Source organism: Felis catus, chromosome C1, assembly GCF_018350175.1.
Source record: "Felis catus isolate Fca126 chromosome C1, F.catus_Fca126_mat1.0, whole genome shotgun sequence".
Taxonomy (NCBI): Eukaryota; Metazoa; Chordata; class Mammalia; order Carnivora; family Felidae; genus Felis; species Felis catus.
Window position 1 is genome coordinate 27250318 of NC_058375.1, and position 18067 is coordinate 27268384.

The following is an 18067-nucleotide window of genomic DNA, read 5'->3' on the forward strand; positions in this document are numbered from 1 at the left end:
GCTCCCCGCGCCTCTTACCGCAGCGCTCGCCGTCGGGCGAGGGCTCCGCCGCCGCCACGCCTCGTGTCCCGCGCTGCCCACCCCATGCTGGTGCACACTTACCCCGCCATGGTGAGTAGTCTCGGGGCCCGGGATCCGAGACCCCGAGTGCTGGACCTGCCGGACCTCCACCTCCAACGAAACCTCGGAGGGAGGGGGCCACAGGGACTCGGCCAGCGGCGGACCGTGCGGGTGCGCGCGCGAGAGACCGCTGTCCCAGCCCGAGGCTCCGGCGGCCGCGGGCCACCCTGGGACAGACCTCAGGCCCCCGGACGCGGGCAGGACGGCAGCCGGATCCCCGCGAGCTGAGGAGGGTCCTCTAGGGCCGAGGTCCTTTCAGCTGCCAGCGGGCCGCCTAACGCGCCCCTCTCCTTCCCCAGGAGCGCCCCGACGGGCTGGGCGCAGCGACTGGCGGGGCCCGCCTGTCGTCCCTGCCCCAGGCGGCCTACGGGCCGGCGCCGCCACTCTGCCACACGCCGGCCGCCGCCGCCGTTGACTTCCAGCCGCCCTACTTCCCGCCGCCCTACCCGCAGCCGCCACTGCCCTACGGCCAGGCGCCCGACGCCGCTGCCGCCTTTCCCCACCTGGCCGGGGACCCGTACGGCGGCCTGGCACCCCTGGCACAGCCGCAGCCTCCCCAGGCCGCCTGGGCCGCGCCCCGCGCCGCCGCCCGCGCCCACGAGGAGCCGCCCGGCCTGCTGGCGCCGCCCGCCCGCGCTCTGGGCCTCGACCCGCGCCGCGACTACGCCACCGCCGTGCCCCGGCTCCTGCAAGGCCTGGCCGACGGGGCGCACGGCCTGGCCGACGCGCCCCTCGGCCTCCCAGGGCTGGCGGCGCCGCCCGGCCTAGAGGACCTGCAGGTGAGGCCCGAACGGTCCGGGATGGGCCAGGACCGGCCGCGGTGATTTAGGACTTTGGCTGGAGGCACGGTGATGAAGGCGGGCGCCCGACTTTTCTCTCAGCCTGCGACTTCTCACTCCGAGGATGAGTCCCACGTCTGGGTTAGATGCTGCCTGGCCATTAAGGCGTCCTGGCACCGACTCACTGCACGGTGCTGGGATGGCGGCAACTCTCGGTGGAGTAAATGGGCAGGGGTTTCGACCACTCCTCTCGTCCTCCGCTGGGCGGCGTGGGGCATCTGAGCCCCCGCTGGGGCAGCCTGTGCCCCCGGAGAGAAGCAGAGGATTTGCCTGTCCAAGGTTCAAAATTCCCCTTTCACATGGCATGGCGGGCGAGGTATCCAGGGCTCCAGCTGCACGGCAGTCCCGGTCCTGCGGGTCACCCCAAGCGTAGGTGGTGAGCAGAGGGCAGAGCAGACAGGACCAGGACCAGGGACTGCAGGAGCTTGGGAAGTGACAGGGGACTAGGTCCACAAGCACCCTTACCACTGCCTCTCCTATTTGCAGGCCATGGATGAGCCGGGAATGAGCCTTCTGGACCAGTCTGTGATCAAGAAAGGTAAGGAACAGCGTGCATCTGCCAGGGCAGAACTGGGCCCCCCACCCCATTCCGTGGGGTGGAGTTTGCCTCCTATGTGTCGCTGGGTTCAATGGCCAGCGGGACCCTCTTACTAGTCCATTAGGGGGGCAGCAAAGGCTGGGGTTCTGGCCAGAGCCTGGGCAGCTGGGCAGGTTGGCATGTTGGCCCCGGAGCCTGCAGCCTGGGGTGGGCTGGGCCTATCTTGCTCACTCAGCTCCCCGGGCCACCCATGCCCCACAAAGGGGCTTGGCCTCTTCCTATGAAGGGGAGGGCACTTTGGATCTGGAGTTAATTTGCAGAACAAGTTAAACTACTTTCCTGTTTCCTAAGAGGTGGGAATGGGAATGCCATTCCCATGGATTTCATCAAATTATTTCCTCATTACAGAGCCTTACCATTTCCCAGCCTGGCAAGCTTTCCTGTCCAGCAGGGCCTTGGGGTCGATTAGGGGGTGGGAGAAACTCGAGTTTCCCTGAAGAGTCTTCTCTTCTTTCAGGAGCCTCTTTACACATTTAGAGTTCCATGAGTTGGTGTGTGAATATCGTCAGTTAGTCTGAGTGCAGGAGGGCCAAGGCCTGCCTGCTCCTGGATGTGAGTTCAGGGTCCTGTACATGTCTATATGTTTCTTTCCTAGGTGTCTTTCTGGTATTTCTTGGTGTGTAAGTGTGTCTGTTGCTAAGTGTGTGATGTGTGCCTACTAGGTTAGTGTATATTTCTGAGTGTTTGGGGGGTCTCTATGTGTGTATCAAGGTCTTTGTTGTGTCCTGGAATTTGTTTGTTTGTTTGTTTGTTTGTCTGTTTTTGGAGCTGAGGATCTCTAAGCGTGTGAGGATCACTCCCTGTGTGTTTTGGTGGGTGTTTGTGTCTCTGCACTGGTAAAAGTCAGGGGGTTGAGACATGCCCTCCAGTGGATTTTCCGGCTTGGGGGACCGGGTTCTGGACGTGCCAGGAAAAGGTGAGAAAGAGAGAGAAAGAGACAGAGAGTCAGAGGGGTACAGGCTTTGGGTGGGCTCCTTAGATTTGGGGCGGGTGTCCTGGGAGGAATTCTATGAAGCCTGCAGAGCCTGGGGCAGGTGCTGCTCCTGTGGGATTTGGCTCCAGTTGTTTTTCAAAAGAAAGAATTCAAGCCCAGGCTTTGTTTGCCCTCCCGTGTTGGGGGCTGGAGTGGGATTGGGGGCTGGGGGCTGGACTTCCAGGAGTTGGGGCTGGGTTACCAGGGGCTGGGAGTTAGTTGGACAACCTAGAGTATGGAGGGGGGGGGGTGGGGGAGGGAAGATGAAGGGACAGGCTTCCTGGAACTTAGGTGGAGAGGACGCCAGGAACCCCTGCTTCCTGGAGCAGGAGATGAGGTCGCAGGCGCTGCGTTGGTTTAGTGGACTTTTTGGAACCCGTCGGAAGTAAGAGCTCGGTCTGCAGTTGGCAAGAAGAGCCTGTCGCTGGGCCCCCGGTTCCCGACTTCTGCCCAGGCTGGAGAGCCTGGGGGGATGGGGCTAGGCACACTGACTCCCTCGGGGAGGCCAGCCCCCCGCGTTTTGGGAAGGAACTCGGGATCCTCTGCCCTGGGGAAGGGTAGAAGGATCAGCTGGGGCTCTGAGTACCTTAAACCCCAATCCACAAGCAGGTCAAAGAAACTGGCTGCAAGGAGAAACTGGAATTGCCCCGAGTTGGTTTCTCTCAAAGGACATCAGCTGCCATAAATCGCGGGTCGTTGGAGTGCGCCGGAATCCCCGACGGCGGTCCTAAGACCGCAGTGAGTGCGCCGGATTGTCCAGAGGGGCTGCCCGCTGGGCCTCGCGGGGAAGATGTGGGCGCTGGTGCCGCGTCAGACGTCGGGGCCGGGGGCGCGCACACCCGCCGCACCGCAGTGCCAGCCTGTCGGTGGGAGAGCGCAGCGAGGTGGAGCGCGGCGACCTGAGCGCCCCACCCCGGACGACGGGTCACACGGCCGGGAGCGCTGCAGCATAGGGAGAGGGGTGAGAGCCGGGGACCCTGCGGAGGGGAGGGCCGGGTTCCGTAGCCTCGAGCTTGGCCCGCGCGCCGCGCCTTTGGGGAGGAGAGAAGGTCAGTGCCGGCGCTTTCGAGCTTTGCAAAAGCCGAGGCAGAGCTGGTCCCGGAGGTCCTGACCTAAGCGGCTGCCTAGGCAGGTGACGGCGCGGAGCCCCTGTGGCTAAGCAGGCGGCCGGGCTTAGAGCCCTGCGCGCAGCGGGCACTTTTCGCCAGGGACTTCCGCTGTCGCTGCGGGACTCCGGGGGGGGGGGGGCGTGGATTTGCGCCCTTCTTCGCCCTGAGGCCCTACCGATGACATCGGGAGCCCTTGTAATATCTTGAAGACCTCTGACACCCGCCGCGGGTGGTGGGGGCCCCACTGGCCTGCCTGGGCTCTGGAATTACAGAAAGTCATTCTTGGCTGGCTGACGCATCAGATTCCTCCAGCTCCTCCCGGCCCTGGAGGGAGCGGCAGCTGTGTCGCGGGGCAGTTGAGATCCTGGGTGCGAAACGGAGGCAACCCCAGCCCTACCCCAGAAGCAGCCTTCCAACCACAGGGTATCGCCGTGGAGGGGAGCCTGGAAGCTCTCGAGAGCCCAGACCCTGGTTGTAAAACTTTTCGCTACTCTAGGCACTTGTCCTGGAGGGGAGGGAAGCGAAGCCTCCGCCCCCATCACACACTTCCCGGTCTGCTGCCCCTTGCAGCCAGGGTGTGGGTCCGGGGGTGGCAGACGGAGCCGAGGCCGACCCAAGGAGAAGAGAAGAGCCCTCCATTTTCTGCCCACGTTTGTCACCTACAGTTTTGCAATCTTTCCTAGGGGCACAGAAAGCAGGCGGGACTGGTGGGGGAGACAGATCTGGATGGGAACATTCTCTAGCGGAGAAAGGTAGTGAGGGGGATCTCTACTGGTGGCTTGGGAGCTTAGAGGAGGAGCACTGAGTGTCTGAGGCTGGGGGGCTTCCTACAGGAGAGGTTAGGATGGGTCTCCCTAGGCGCATGCGTGTTTGTTGAATGAATGAGCGATGGGTTTTGAAGTCTGAGTGCACTGGGAGAGAGGGTGTACAAAGGGCTACGATATTTTCACCACACTAGGCACAGCATGTGCAAATGCCCTCCACTGTGGAAAAAGCCAGACAGGTTAAAAAGGTTGAAATCTGCGGGGTTTCTACAGCCACAGCTGGAGGGGAGTGGTTAAAATGAGAATTAAGATAAATACCTCCTCCCCACCAGGAGAGTGGGTGGTTGCCTAGTTGAGGGTGGGCTCTGTGGTCCAATCTCTCTCAGGGTCTCCAGGGCAGGGGCTGAGGTAAATAGCCACCCTCTCCTCTGCTCTCCTTGGCTCTTGGGAAGGAAAGGGAGGGGGAGGGCCTGGACTTCCAAGTGCATCTCTACAGGGCCAGGCCTAGGGTGAGGTAAGTGAACTACTCACCTCTGAGGCAAGGTTTAGATAAATAATATATCTCAATGCAATAATTTAAAATAAGAGGTATTGCCAAAAATCCATGATAAACAAAAATCCGAGTTTTGCATAAAGACAGGATCTGATCTGGCACTTCTGCATTCCTGCCTCACTCGCCTTCCAGGCCTCTGCCCCAGAAAGACACTGAAAAACCAGTGCCCATGCAGACAGAGTTTGGATGGTAGCTGAGGGCCACATGGGACAGGGGAGTGAAGGTTAGCCTGAAGGAAACAGCCACCCAGGGGAGATGAGGAGGCTCCGGTGGGCTGGCAGGGGTGTCGATACCCCTCCTGTCTACCTTTCTCCAGCTGCACCCCACTGCCATGGGGACCAGTGTACCCTAAGTGTGGGCTAAGGAGCCACATACATCAGAATCTCTTGGAGATGCTTATTTAAAAATGCAGATTTCCGGGGCGGCTGGGTGGCTCCGTGGGTTAAGCAGTTAAGCATCCATCTTTGGCTCAGGTCATGATCTCACAGTTTGTGAGTTCAAGCCCCCGCATCGGGCTCTGTGCCGACAGCTCGGAGCCTGGAGCCTGCTTCAGATTCTGTGTCTCCCTCTCTCCCTGCCCCTCCCCCGCTTGCAGTCTGTCTCTCTCAAAAATAAACAAACATTAAAAAAAATTTTTAAATGCAGATTTCCTGGGCGCCACTCCACACCTATTGAGTGAGAGTCTGTGGAAGTGTGGCCCTGGAACTTGCATTTTTTAACAGATTTGTTGAAGTAAAACTTACATACCTAAAATTCACCCATTTAAGAGTAAAATTTGATGATTTTTAGTAAATTTATGGACTTGTGTAGCCATTATCACAATCTGCCTTTTTTTTTAAGTTCATTTATTTTTGAGAGAGAGAGAGAGAGAGAGAGAGAGAGAGAATGCTAGTGGGGAAGGGGCAGAGAGAGGGGGACAGAGAAGATCTGAAGTGGACTCTGCACTGACAGCAAGCAGCCTGATGTGGGGCTTGAACTCACCATCCAAACTGTAAGATCATCTTGACTTGAGTCCAAGTCAAGAGTCAGAGGCTCAACAAACTTAGCTACCCAGGTGGCCCCACAATCCATCTTAAGACATTTCCATCACCCTCCCCCAAATTCCCTCATTCCCGTTTGTAGTTAATTCTTATTCTCACCTCAAGCCTTAGGCAACCACTAATCTTTCTTTCTATAAATTTGCCTATCCTGGACATGTTATATCAAAGGAATATATAAATATGCAAACGGTGCATCAAGCTTCTTTTACTAAACATAATGTTTTTGAGGTTCATCCGTGTCATAGCAGGTGAGAGTAGTTGAGAGTAGTTGGTTTCTTCTCGCGTTGCTGAGCTGTACTCCATTGCACGGAGGAAACACATTTCATGTATCCATTCATCAGTTGACACTTGGATTGTTTCCACTTTTTGGCTACTATGAATAATGCTGCTGTGATCATTCATATGCATGTCTTTGTGTGGACATATGTTTTCATCCCTCTTAGGTAAATTCCTAGGAATGAAATTGCTGGATGTTATGGTAAGTTTGTATTTCATTTTCTAAGAGACTGGCATGCCATTTTCTAAGGGGGCTCTTCTGTTCTACATTTCCACTAGCAGCGTGGGAGGGTTTCAGTTTCTCCACATCTTCACCTACACCTGATTGATTTATAATAGCCATCCTAGTGTACTTCAGTATAGTTTTAATTTGCATTTCCCTAATGACTAACGATGTTGAGCACTTTTTCACGTGCTTACTAGCCATTCATGTATCATTTTTAGTGATATCTATTCACATATTGTGACCATTTTCCAGTTGGGTTGTTTATCTTATTGTGGAGTTACAAGGCTTCTTTACATATTTTGGATTGTCATCCTTGATCAGATATGTGATTTGCAAATATTTTCTTCAAGTTTATGGCTTGTCTTTTAATTTTCCTAATAGTGTCTTTTTTTTAATTTTTAAAAAATGTTTTATTAATTTTTGAGCGAGAGAAACAGAGTCCAAGTTGGGGGTGGGCAGAGAGAGAGACACACACACAGAATCCAAAGCAGGCTCCAGGCTCTGAGCTGTCAGCACAGAGCCTGACATGGGGCTTGAACCCACGAGCTGCGAGATCATGACCTGTGCTGAAGTTGGACACTTAACCAACTGAGCCACCCAGGTGCTCCCTTAATAATGTCTTTTTTTTTTTTAATTTTTTTTTCAACGTTTATTTATTTTTGGGACAGAGAGAGACAGAGCATGAACGGGGGAGGGGCAGAGAGAGAGGGAGACACAGAATCGGAAACAGGCTCCAGGCTCTGAGCCATCAGCCCAGAGCCTGACGCGGGGCTCGAACTCATGGACCGCGAGATCGTGACCTGGCTGAAGTCGGACGCTTAACCGACTGCGCCACCCAGGCGCCCCAATAATGTCTTTTGAGGTGCAAAAATTTTTAATTTTACTGAGTCCACTTTATTTTCTTTTATGGATCATGCTTTTTAGGGTTGTATCCAGGAACTCGTCTCCCAGCAAAAAGATTTTTCTCCTATGTTTTCTTCTAGACGGAATTGAAATTTTAACCAGCCTTCTGGGAGAATCTGTTGCACACTCCCCACATTCAGTGGTCAGACAGTATCTACCACCTGTGGATGGAGTGTGTAGACAGGTGTGAGTCTTGTCTGACACGTTGAACAACTAGGTGCTCTTGTGTCTGTAGTAGGAGTGTGTGTGTGTAAATGGCTTCTGCTTGTGTGATGGGGGTGGGTGTGGGGTGGGACACCATGAATATACCACTTCAGCCTCAGGAGTCACTGCGGTGCGGGAGGCAAACACCCGTGTCCCTGCTTTGCAGTCTGTGCTAGTTTAATTCTTACCTCCATGACTGTCCCTTTCTCATGCCACCCCCTTCCTAACCTTGGGTTCCGTCCTTCTTGCCATTTTTGAGGGAAGAAGCTCTGAGGACAAGTGGGGGGAAGCAGCAAAGTCTGTCATTCGCATACACAAACACACGTCCACCGGTCATGCACCTACACTTAGCAGCACCGGTATTTGCATAAATCCAGCATACACTCTGTTTAACTGTATCGACAGGAGCAAAAGCACTCGCAGATATCCATATGCATGCTGCCACATTCCTACAACACTCAGGAGGGCAGAAACTACGTCTGTGTGTACAGCTGGGGATCAGCGCTCCTTCAGTGAGTAGGTGCACACATGCACAATCTTGCTCCTTGCTCTGTCCGTGACAGGCATCATGGTTTGTGTAGAGTCACTTGTGACACACACACATGGTTTGTGTAGAGTCACATGCTCACATATGTCCCTGTTTGCACATGCACAAACAGCCCCACACAGCCTCGGTCTCCCTCCTGTCTTATGGGGCCTGGCCTCAGGGAGCCCCTCGTTTGAATAGAAGTTGGGATGGAGGAGGTTGCTGGAGGAGAGAATTTTCTGTTCCTTCTGACTACACCCTCTGGCTAGGGGTCATGGGAGGGAGGATAGTCATTCTGTCCTTCTTTTTATTTTTAACTTATTAATTTGTAGGGGTTTTTTTTTAAGTCAAGCTTGAGGTATAAGTAACCTTATGTGTACATTTCTCTGAATTTCAACAAATATAAACATATACTCATATAACTACCACAATATGATATAGAATAGTTCCATCACCCCCAAAAAAGTCCCCTCAAGGCAGAGGGACAGAGGTGAAGAGGGAGCCTGTGCACAGGCCTGGGAGACACTGGGGCGGGAGGTGGGGATGGCTGTGGTTGCCTGTCCCGTGTCCATGTGTCTGTTGAGTTAGGACATCTTTGCTCCGCACTCTGGGAGGGGACTCGGCTTAGGAAAAGGTCAGCGAGGCAGGATCAGAGGCTGTTTCTAATTAAAATGTTGATATTTTGTCACCAGGGCTTTTTTACATTAATTCACATTTTTTAAAAGATTGGATTAAAGTACCGTTTATCACGCTTGCTGAGTTTTTGGTGCCCCCTTAAATTTTGCTCCCAAGGCGAGTGCCTTACTTGCCTCACCCTAGTTGGTCCTGCTCTGGGGACAGGGAACTTGCCTGGGGTAGAGTGTGTGCTGTTCATTCTCCCTACATTCCACCACCACCACCACCCCAACCCCCGCCCTTTTCCACCTCTCCCTCATCTCTTGGCCCCTCCTTGGTGCCTGAGTGGGGACCCCAGGAGGAAGGGCACTTTTACTACCAATCACTAACAAAGAGATAAGGCTCTCCCAGCGCCCACCCTCTCCCCCAATCTGGGCTGTGGGCCATCACTCTTTTTCCCATTTCAGGTTTCAAGGGCCCTTGCTCCACTCATTTATCCCACATTCACTGATGCCCATTTATGCCAAGACCCTGCCCTCAAGGCACTGCTGGCTGGGAGGGAAGACAGCTGTGGAAGCAGACACGAAGGTTCAGTGTGGTAAGGTCAGGGCTGGAGGGAGACAGGGGGCTGGGGTCGTGGGGCCAGGAAGCTATGCCCTGGGGATGGTGCCCACACTGACACTTGGGAAGGAGGAGGCCTGCTGGGGGTGGGGGTGGGGATGGACAGGGAGCAGTTCTGTGGGGCTCAAAGAGCTCACACGCTGATGGTCCCCCATCCCAGGTGGCACTTCACTGTGTTCCATGCAGCTTGTGCTGGGTTTTTACATTTTTGAATTGGTCATCAGGGTCCAAAGGCCCAGAGATTCCACATAGAAATCCAGAATCCTGGTTTCATCAGCAAACCAACCAACCCGGAGTTCTGGCACTGTTGGTGTGTCCTGAGGGGTAACCCTCAGCCAAGTAGCGGCTTTCCACAGGGCGCCCCGGTCCCCCACACCTTGCTTCCTTGTTACCTGTTGTGCTCCCTCTCTGAAGTCTAGAGCTGCGCTGTCCACTGTGGGAGCCACCAGGCACATGTGGCTATTGGGCACCTGAAATGTGGCTAGTCCATATTAAGATGGTCTATAAATGCAAAACACGCATTGAATTTTGAAGACTAAGTACAAGGAAAGAAGGTAAAATGGCTCATTAATAATTTTCAAATAGTGATTACGTGTTTCCGTGCTAGTATTTTTGACACATGGGGGAAAATAAAATATATTAAAATTGACCTCACATGTTTTCTTTTTACTTAAAAACATTTTTTTAGAGATAAGAGTGTGAGCGGGGGAGGGGCAAAGAGAGAGGGAGACACAGAATCCAAAGCAGCTCCAGGCTCTGAGCTGTCAGCACAGAGCCCACACGGGGCTCCAACCCACGAACTGTGAGATCATGACCTGAGCTGAAGTCAGAGCCTAACTGACTGAGCCACCCAGGCACCTCTCTTTTCACTTTTTTAAAAATGAGTACTAGGAAACTTGAATTTATATATGTGGCTCACAGTATATTTCTGTTGATCAGTGTGGGTTAAGAGCCTAGAGCACAACTGTGGAACCAGGCAAGAGAGGCAGGCAGCAGCCAGAACACAAAGAGGGTGTTATATGGAAGGCACCATGATTAAGGATGTGAACTTTGGAGTCTGTGATCAGAGTTCAAGACCCATTTCTGCTCCCTACTTGCTGTACCATCCATTCGAACCTCCTGAACTCTTAGTTTCTTCAGTTTGGAATGGGGATGGGTAATAGTATCTACCTCACAGAGCTGTCCACTTGGTATACAGTTGGCACTCATGATAGGCGACATCATTCTGCCTGCTATGACGCTGGCATTTGATTCACAGGGAAGTGATGGGCACTGATGGGTTTTAGTCTGGAGGTCAATGTGTTTCGGAAAGATCCCTCTGAAGCAGGGCAGGGAGACCAGAACAGAGCTGTGCCAAATTTGGGGCAGGAAGTGAGTGAGCGTCTGTGCACCTGTGGAGAAGTGACTGCATCCAGGGCCCAGTGGGAAAATGAGAGCCTCAGGGCAAAGTGACGGACAGAATGTGGTGGGAGAGGGCAGTGTGGAGGGCACCACTGAGGCTTCTGGCTGGGGGGTCTGGTGGAAGGTGGGAATGCACATCCAGAGACAGAAAGGCTGGAGGGGCTCTGCCAGGCCAGGAACCGGTCAGCCTTGCTTACCTCTGGGTTCCCTGGCACACAGTGCTCGGCAAATATTTGGTGAATGGCTGAGGGCTAAGAGTGCTGCCTTTGAGACCACAGTCCAGGGCTTGCTACTGGTTCTCAGTCTAGCAGCTGTGTGATCTCAGGCACACTGCTTCACCTCTCTGGGCTCCAGTCTCCTCATCTATAAAATGGGAATAGTAAACATAGCCCCCCTCATGGATTGTTCTGAGGATTCAGTGAAGTTATCCATGTGAGCACATAGCATAGTGAGTGTTCAGTTAACTGTTGGCCCCAGGCTTCCCACTAATCCACACACACCCCAAACCCACACACAAGGACCACCATCTCTCCCAAGGTTCTCACTTCCTTGGAGGAAGAGAAGCCCAAGTGGAAGCAAGTACTTCGATTATTTTCTCTTCCACTTGAGGCTAAGCAAGAGCATGGAGGAAGAACTTTCTTTCTGAGCCAAGAGCATCTAAGTGGGTTTGAGAAAAGAGTCCCTTCTCTGTCCTACATAGATTAGTAGATAGTTTTTGGGAAAGGGGCTGTGGAGTGTATCTCTTTATTCTTGTCTCCTTGAGCATCCCATAGTGACTTGGTAGGTAGGGGGGCAGCGTCAGAGGCCTAATGGGGGCATAACCTTCCTGCCCCTGGCATGTGGGAGTCCAAAGTCTCCAGGCCTTCACTGGTCTGAGGGTGGAATGTGGGGATCACAAGCAGGCCGGGGAAGCTGGGGACTCCTTTCGTTTGTGCAGACCTAGCTGGGCCCTGCTGCAGTGACTCAGGGAGACTGTCTCTGTATTTCCAACCTTCTCTTTGGTTGCACCTGCCCAGACTCCAGGACGCTGCAGAAGCTTTTTGAGTTTTAATAAGGAACCAGCCTCGCTCAGCAAAGGAACACAGGTCCAGGACCCAGGCAATTCCAGGTTCAATTTCCACCACCCACTAGCTGAGTGGACTCGAGTGAATCACGTTAACCTCAGTGTGCCCCAGTCTCTTCTTTTGGGAAGCAGGGACAGTAGGATAGCCCTCAAGCGCTGCGATGTTTAGACTCAGCTGTGTGCCTGCATGTGGCATGGTGCCCAGCACACAGTCAGTGCTTCCTCGACTCTCCCACTGCACAGCTGGCTAGAGCCGGTGCCCTGTGGTCCCTGGCTCAGTGTTTCTCTCTCCCTTGCTCTTGCTTCTGTTCTGCAGTTCCCATCCCCTCCAAAGCCAGCAGCCTCTCGGCCCTCTCACTGGCCAAAGACAGCCTGGTTGGTGGCATCACGAACCCCAGTGAGGTCTTCTGCTCCGTGCCAGGCCGGCTCTCTCTGCTCAGCTCGACGTCCAAGTACAAGGTGACGGTGGGGGAGGTCCAGCGGCGACTCTCACCTCCCGAGTGCCTCAATGCCTCCCTCCTGGGTGGTGTCCTTCGCAGGTAGGACAGTCAGCCCACAGTTGCCTGCCCAAATCCGAGGTCATTTCACACCTCCTTAGGGGAGCAGAGAGGGGCCAGTCTCACCCCAGGCCACAGCCTCATCTCCATTTCTGCCTCCTTGGGGGAATTGTGCCTGTTCTGGGGGGCAGGCCCAGGTCCCCAGCAGCTCCTACAGGTCTGTGGGCTTGGGGGTGGAGGTGGGGAAAGATGCCTGGTCACAGAGAAGGGATGGAGAGCTTAACCATTTGGGGCAGAACAGACAAGGCTGGGTCTGGAGAAGAGAAAATGCTGTCTTCATCCCCTGCCCCAAGGAAGGGACGCCCCATTCCCTGTGGAGCATGGACCTCTCTGGTGTGTTTGTGTTTTGAAGTCCATGGTCTGTCTTCATAGTTTGGTGTCTGTCCCTCTCTGTGCACATCCTTGTGCCTGGGTAGAGTATCTGTGCTTCAGGGCTGGGAGTTTTGATGTGTCTGAGGACAGTGTGTGTGTGTGTGTGTGTGTGTGTGTGTGTGTGTGTGTGTGTATATGGGGGACAGCCAGAAGTATATGTTCTCATGAGTGTGGGTTTCCTGTGTTACTTCTAGTGGGGTGTGTTGGCTGGAGTGTGTCCTGCTCTGTGTGTGATTGCACGTGTTTCTGGAGGTAGACATATGTGTGTTTACAGGTCTGTAGCTCTGCGTGGAGGCTGCATTTGTGCACATGTGGGCGTATCTCTATTCTTGGTCTCTTTGAGCACCCCAGAGAGGCTTGTATGAGTCCATGACTGTCAGTACATATGTCCCTGGGATCCTGGCTTGGTGTGAACATGTGTTTCTGTGTCCCTGAGTGTCTAAGTCTGCGTGTGTCTGCATATGCCTGACTCTGTGGGTATGTGTGTGTGTCGTTATTGCCCTGGGTGTGTGTTCATTTGTGTGTGTTTATATATGTGTCCCTGGGTGACTGTGTGTCCCTATGTCTGTGTGTACTGCACATGGGTCTGTGTGTCCCTGGGTATCTGTGTATGGCTCAGCTTGTATGCTAAAGTGGGGAAAAAGGACCCCAAGATTCTGGCCTACCCTTCCCTGCCCCAGGCCATCCCTGCTGTTGACAGGATTGGAGAGATATGAGTGGCTCTTACATCAGGGTGCTAGACCCCCCCACCCCCATCTTGGCTGCAAAGCCAGTGAGGTTAGGAAGATATTGGGAAGAGGCTGAGAGAGGCCCCTGAACATCCCCAGGGCCAGACCCAAGCCTTGGCACAGGCTGTTGGAGGCAGAAAGGGCCTGTTGGGATCACTTAGACATACGCTTCTTTCTTGTCTTCATAGTGTCTGTTTGTCTCTCTCCCCTGTGCATGTCAAGGGCCAAGTCCAAGAATGGGGGCCGCTGCCTGCGCGAACGGCTAGAGAAGATTGGGCTCAATTTGCCAGCTGGCCGTCGCAAGGCCGCCAATGTGACACTTCTGACTTCACTGGTGGAGGGTGAGTGAGGCCTGAGGATGGGTGTCAGTGTGAGCATGAGGGGAAATATGTCACCCAGTGTGACAGCGTGTAGCTGTCCCTGAGACAAGAGGGTGTGTCATGTATGAGTAAGGGGTGTGTGTGATACATGTGTATAGTCTTTATGTGCATGGGCATGCATACACATGCAGGTGCATGGGGGTGAGGTGGGGGTAGGGGAGGCGTGGCCAGTGTTTGGAGGTGGTAAAGGGATGAGGGGATAAGAGTCCCTTCCCTGGACGTTGACAACTCTGGGCTCGATCATCTCGAGCCCAGGCTCTGGGATACATGGTGGCCTCAGCTGCCACCCCTGAGCTCAGAGCCCATCCTCCGCGGCCCCAAGAGCAACGGGATTAGGTCTGAGGCTGCTCTGGGAGGGAAACCATAGGAAGTATCTATAGAAGCAGGATGGGGCAGAATAGCCCCTGGCCAGGGGGTCTGAGGTCCAAGGCTGTGCTCCAGGCTCAGAGGTACACCTGGCTGTAGTGACAGCTCATTGCTCTGCCTCTCCTCCCCGCAGGAGAGGCCGTGCACCTGGCCCGAGACTTTGGCTACGTCTGTGAGACTGAGTTCCCAGCCAAGGCAGCTGCCGAGTACCTGTGCCGACAGCACGCTGACCCCGGGGAACTGCACAGCCGCAAGAGCATGCTGCTGGCCGCCAAGTGAGTGAGGGCGCCACGCATGGGTGCTTTGGGGCACCATGCACAGGCTGTCATGGGCGCCATGCATAGGCACGTGTAGGTGCAATGCAGACACAAACACCAAGCATGGGTGCACTGGACACCACTCACATGTACACATGATGTGCAAGTGGCCCCACAGGGACACACATGGACACGTGAACATTTCTGGGTTCTATGCATCAGCAAAAATGGTGTCACAGACAGGCTTACATAGGCCCATGTGTGCGTCCCACACGTCCATACACTGTCCCATGGCATCACCAGCCCCAGTCCCAACATGGTGGTCTTGCTTCCCCTGCCTGAGCCTTGCCCATAGGCCCTTTTGTTCCAGTGACTTCCCTCAGGGCACCAAGACATACCGAGCTGCAAGTTGACCCTCTCTTGTCCTTGCTTCACACCTGGCCCCTCTGCAAATCCCCTTGGTGGCTCCCTCACCACCACTCACATGCTACAACCTCAACTCTGGTCTCCTAATCTCACTCCTAGACCTCATCCCAGTGCCCAACCATTCCCTCAGATTTCCTGCACGTGCACTGCTCCTCTGCCCGAGAACCTTCAATGCCCACCCCACCCCCCACCCCCCAGCTACTGCATTGATTTTCAAACTAGGTTCTGTGCGATGCCTTAGGGCCTATTTAATGAACTGGTATTCCATTTAGATTTCATTTTTAGAAGGGTCCCATTGCAAGAAGAGGCAGAAAGAGGTAAGAAGGGTTAAGTCCAGACTCCTTTGAGGACCCTACAATCTGGCCAGCCCAAACCCACCCACCGCAACTGACTTTCTGGCTGTATCCTGCCCTCACACCTGCTGCTTAGAACAACATCCAGTCCCCCAACTCCACTCTCCCCCCTTCAGGGTTTCTAAGGCAGAAATGGAGTCACAGACTCAAAGAACTGCTGTGTCTCCTGGGACGTTTGAGTTCATATCGTAGCTGGAGAAACATATCCAGGACAGGGCTCTCCTCGCTCATTCATCAATGAACTCATCAACTCTGGGGCCTGGTCATGTGTAAAATGCTGACTGGCTTCCATGGTGATGCAGAGGTGAGACAGGAGTTATGTTCTCCTGCCTGAGCCACATGCAGGATGCAAAGAAATGAATAGTGGCCATGAACTGGAGCTAGACTCAAATCCCAGCTTAGTCACTTGGGCAGGTCACCAAACCTATCTGAAACCAGTTTTCTTACGTGGTGAGAATGGTTAATAACAGTATGTATCTGTTGTGAGGATTAAGTGAGATGACGCATACAGTGTTCTTGGCACAGCATCTAGGCCTCAATTCATATTCACCACTAACTATTATTTTAGTTCTTCAAGGCAGATTCTGGATTGTTCCCTAATTATTTCAAAGAAAAAGCTCTGTGAAGCACTGGGTGTTTGGGATGGGAGTGGGGAAGGGATCAAGGAAAGCTTCCTGGATAAGGTAGTAGAGCTGGATTGTGAATGTGGGCAGGACATCCACAGGCAGAGATTGTAGGGTATTGGCATATGCCATTTACTAGCTGTGTGACACTGGGCAAGTCAGTTAATGTCTCCAAACCAGTTTCCTTTTCTGTAAAATGGGTATGACCATCACTTGCAGACTATTGACAGTGTCAGCAATCATAAATATATAAAAATTGCCCTGCACACAGCAATCATAAATATATAAAAATTGCCCTGCTCAGACCTTTGTCCTCTAACCTCTACCCCTGCTTCCTCCCTCCACCAGGCAGATCTGCAAGGAGTTTGCAGATTTGATGGCTCAGGACCGCTCACCACTGGGCAACAGCCGCCCAGCGCTCATCCTGGAGCCCGGAGTACAGAGTTGCCTGACACACTTTAGCCTTATCACCCATGGCTTTGGTGGGCCCGCCATCTGTGCTGCCCTTTCTGCCTTCCAGAACTACTTGCTGGAGTCACTCAAGGGGCTGGACAAGATGTTTCTAAGTGGTGCGGGCAGTGGGCATGGTGACACCAAGGCTTCAGAGAAGGATGCCAAGCACAGGAAATAAATGCTTCTTCCACTGCCTCATCCCAGAGCATTCCCCAAGGCCTGAAATGAGGCCTTAGTTCCTGGGGGTGGGCCCGAAAGGATTAAAAGGTGGAGCTTGAGTCAGGCCAGAAAGAGAACATTCATCCAGAGACCATGGGTGAGAGGGAGAAGGGGAGGTGGCCTCTCTGTGATGGTTTGTTGGTAAGTTAAGGGCCCAGATGTCTGTCGCATGGGTGCAATTTTCTGACCCTTGATTGCTGAGAAGTGCTTGGACAGGGAATTGGCATGGAGAAGCCTGGTTTTGTGGCTGAGCCCTGTGCCTCAGAGCACCTGGGCAGCGGTGGATTCTCCTAGAGGCCAAAACCTTGCTGTTTTTACTGATGGCAGGAGGGATATTAACAAACCAGAGGTGCTGAGGAGTTGGTGCCCTCATCCCAGAATCTCCTACCCCCAGAAAAGGGGTGCTGGCAGGGGGCCCCCGTGGGTTTCTTGGAACCATCCCACTCTTGGAAAGAAGTGGGCAGGAGGAAACCCCAAGGAGCAAAGATAAAGCACAAATTACAGAACTTGAATCCAGGCTGCACTTCACAGTCCTGTTGCTGTTTGTCCTATTTATTTATGTATGTTGTAATTAAATTTGAAAGTTTAAAAATGTCGAGTGCAACTTATTTATCCCAATGAGTGGAGGACTCATTTCACTGTTTTCTGCTTCCGCACCAAGACGTCCGGCTGGACCAGGATGGAGAGGGAGTTTTTGCTCGCAAAGGGCTGTGGGTGGGCCGGGAAGGAAGAAAGATTGTATCAGGGACCCTGAAGTTGTCATGGGGATTTTGTACTTGCTGTTGTTTCTCTTGACCCTGCAGTCGATGTACCTCTTTGACTCTCCGATGGCTTTCTCATTCTTAATAAAACCTATTCATTGGATATGAAACCTCCCTGTCCTTCTTCAGCCCAGGCCTGGATTGCCTCTCAAGAGAGCAAGGGGCCTCTAAGGAGGAATCACTGGAAGGGGCTGTGGGTACCTCTGTGTGAGGGGGTACAGAGAGTGGGTCTATTTGCTTTGTCAGCGTCTGTTACTTCTGTGTGTGTGCGTGTGTGTGTGTGTGTGTGTGTGTGAATCCCAGGGCTGTACATGTACTCTTGTAACTTCGTGGGCCTGTGTGTAAATGTGTCAGTCTGGCTGTTAGGTCTGTGTGATATGTTACCACGACCATTGGTGGTGGGTCTGTATGTGTCAGCATGAATGCTCGTGACTGTGTGTGTGTGTGTGTGTGTGTGTGTGTGTCCCCGATGCTAATTTGGCTCTTTTTGAGGATTTCATTCACTAGGCATCTTTTCTTTCCTGTATCCATCAGTCTCTCCATCTACACAATCATCTACTACATCACTCCCCAAAGCACTCACGTTCTAGGGTCTCTTCCCCATTTATTTCTCTTGCAGTTAAAAGTTTTTGAAAGATTGCTATACCTCTATCTCCACTTCCTCACCCCCAATTCACTCTTTAACCCACTTCAATCTGGCTTTTACCCCCACCAGTCTACTGAAATCCACTCAGCAAGGTG

General features: G+C 53.4%; 1 protein-coding gene across 1 annotated transcript; it reads left to right on the forward strand.

The window, feature by feature from the left end:
* Positions 1–398: 398 nt before the first annotated feature.
* TFAP2E (transcription factor AP-2 epsilon) lies at positions 399–17436 on the forward strand (the record flags this gene model as incomplete). The annotated part of the gene is made up of 6 exons (XM_019836641.3): positions 399–899; positions 1446–1497; positions 12148–12370; positions 13711–13829; positions 14368–14509; positions 16242–17436. Coding segments are annotated over 6 exons (1320 nt in total), but the record flags the coding sequence as incomplete, so codon positions are not given.
* Between the last annotated feature and the right edge of the window lie 631 nt (positions 17437–18067).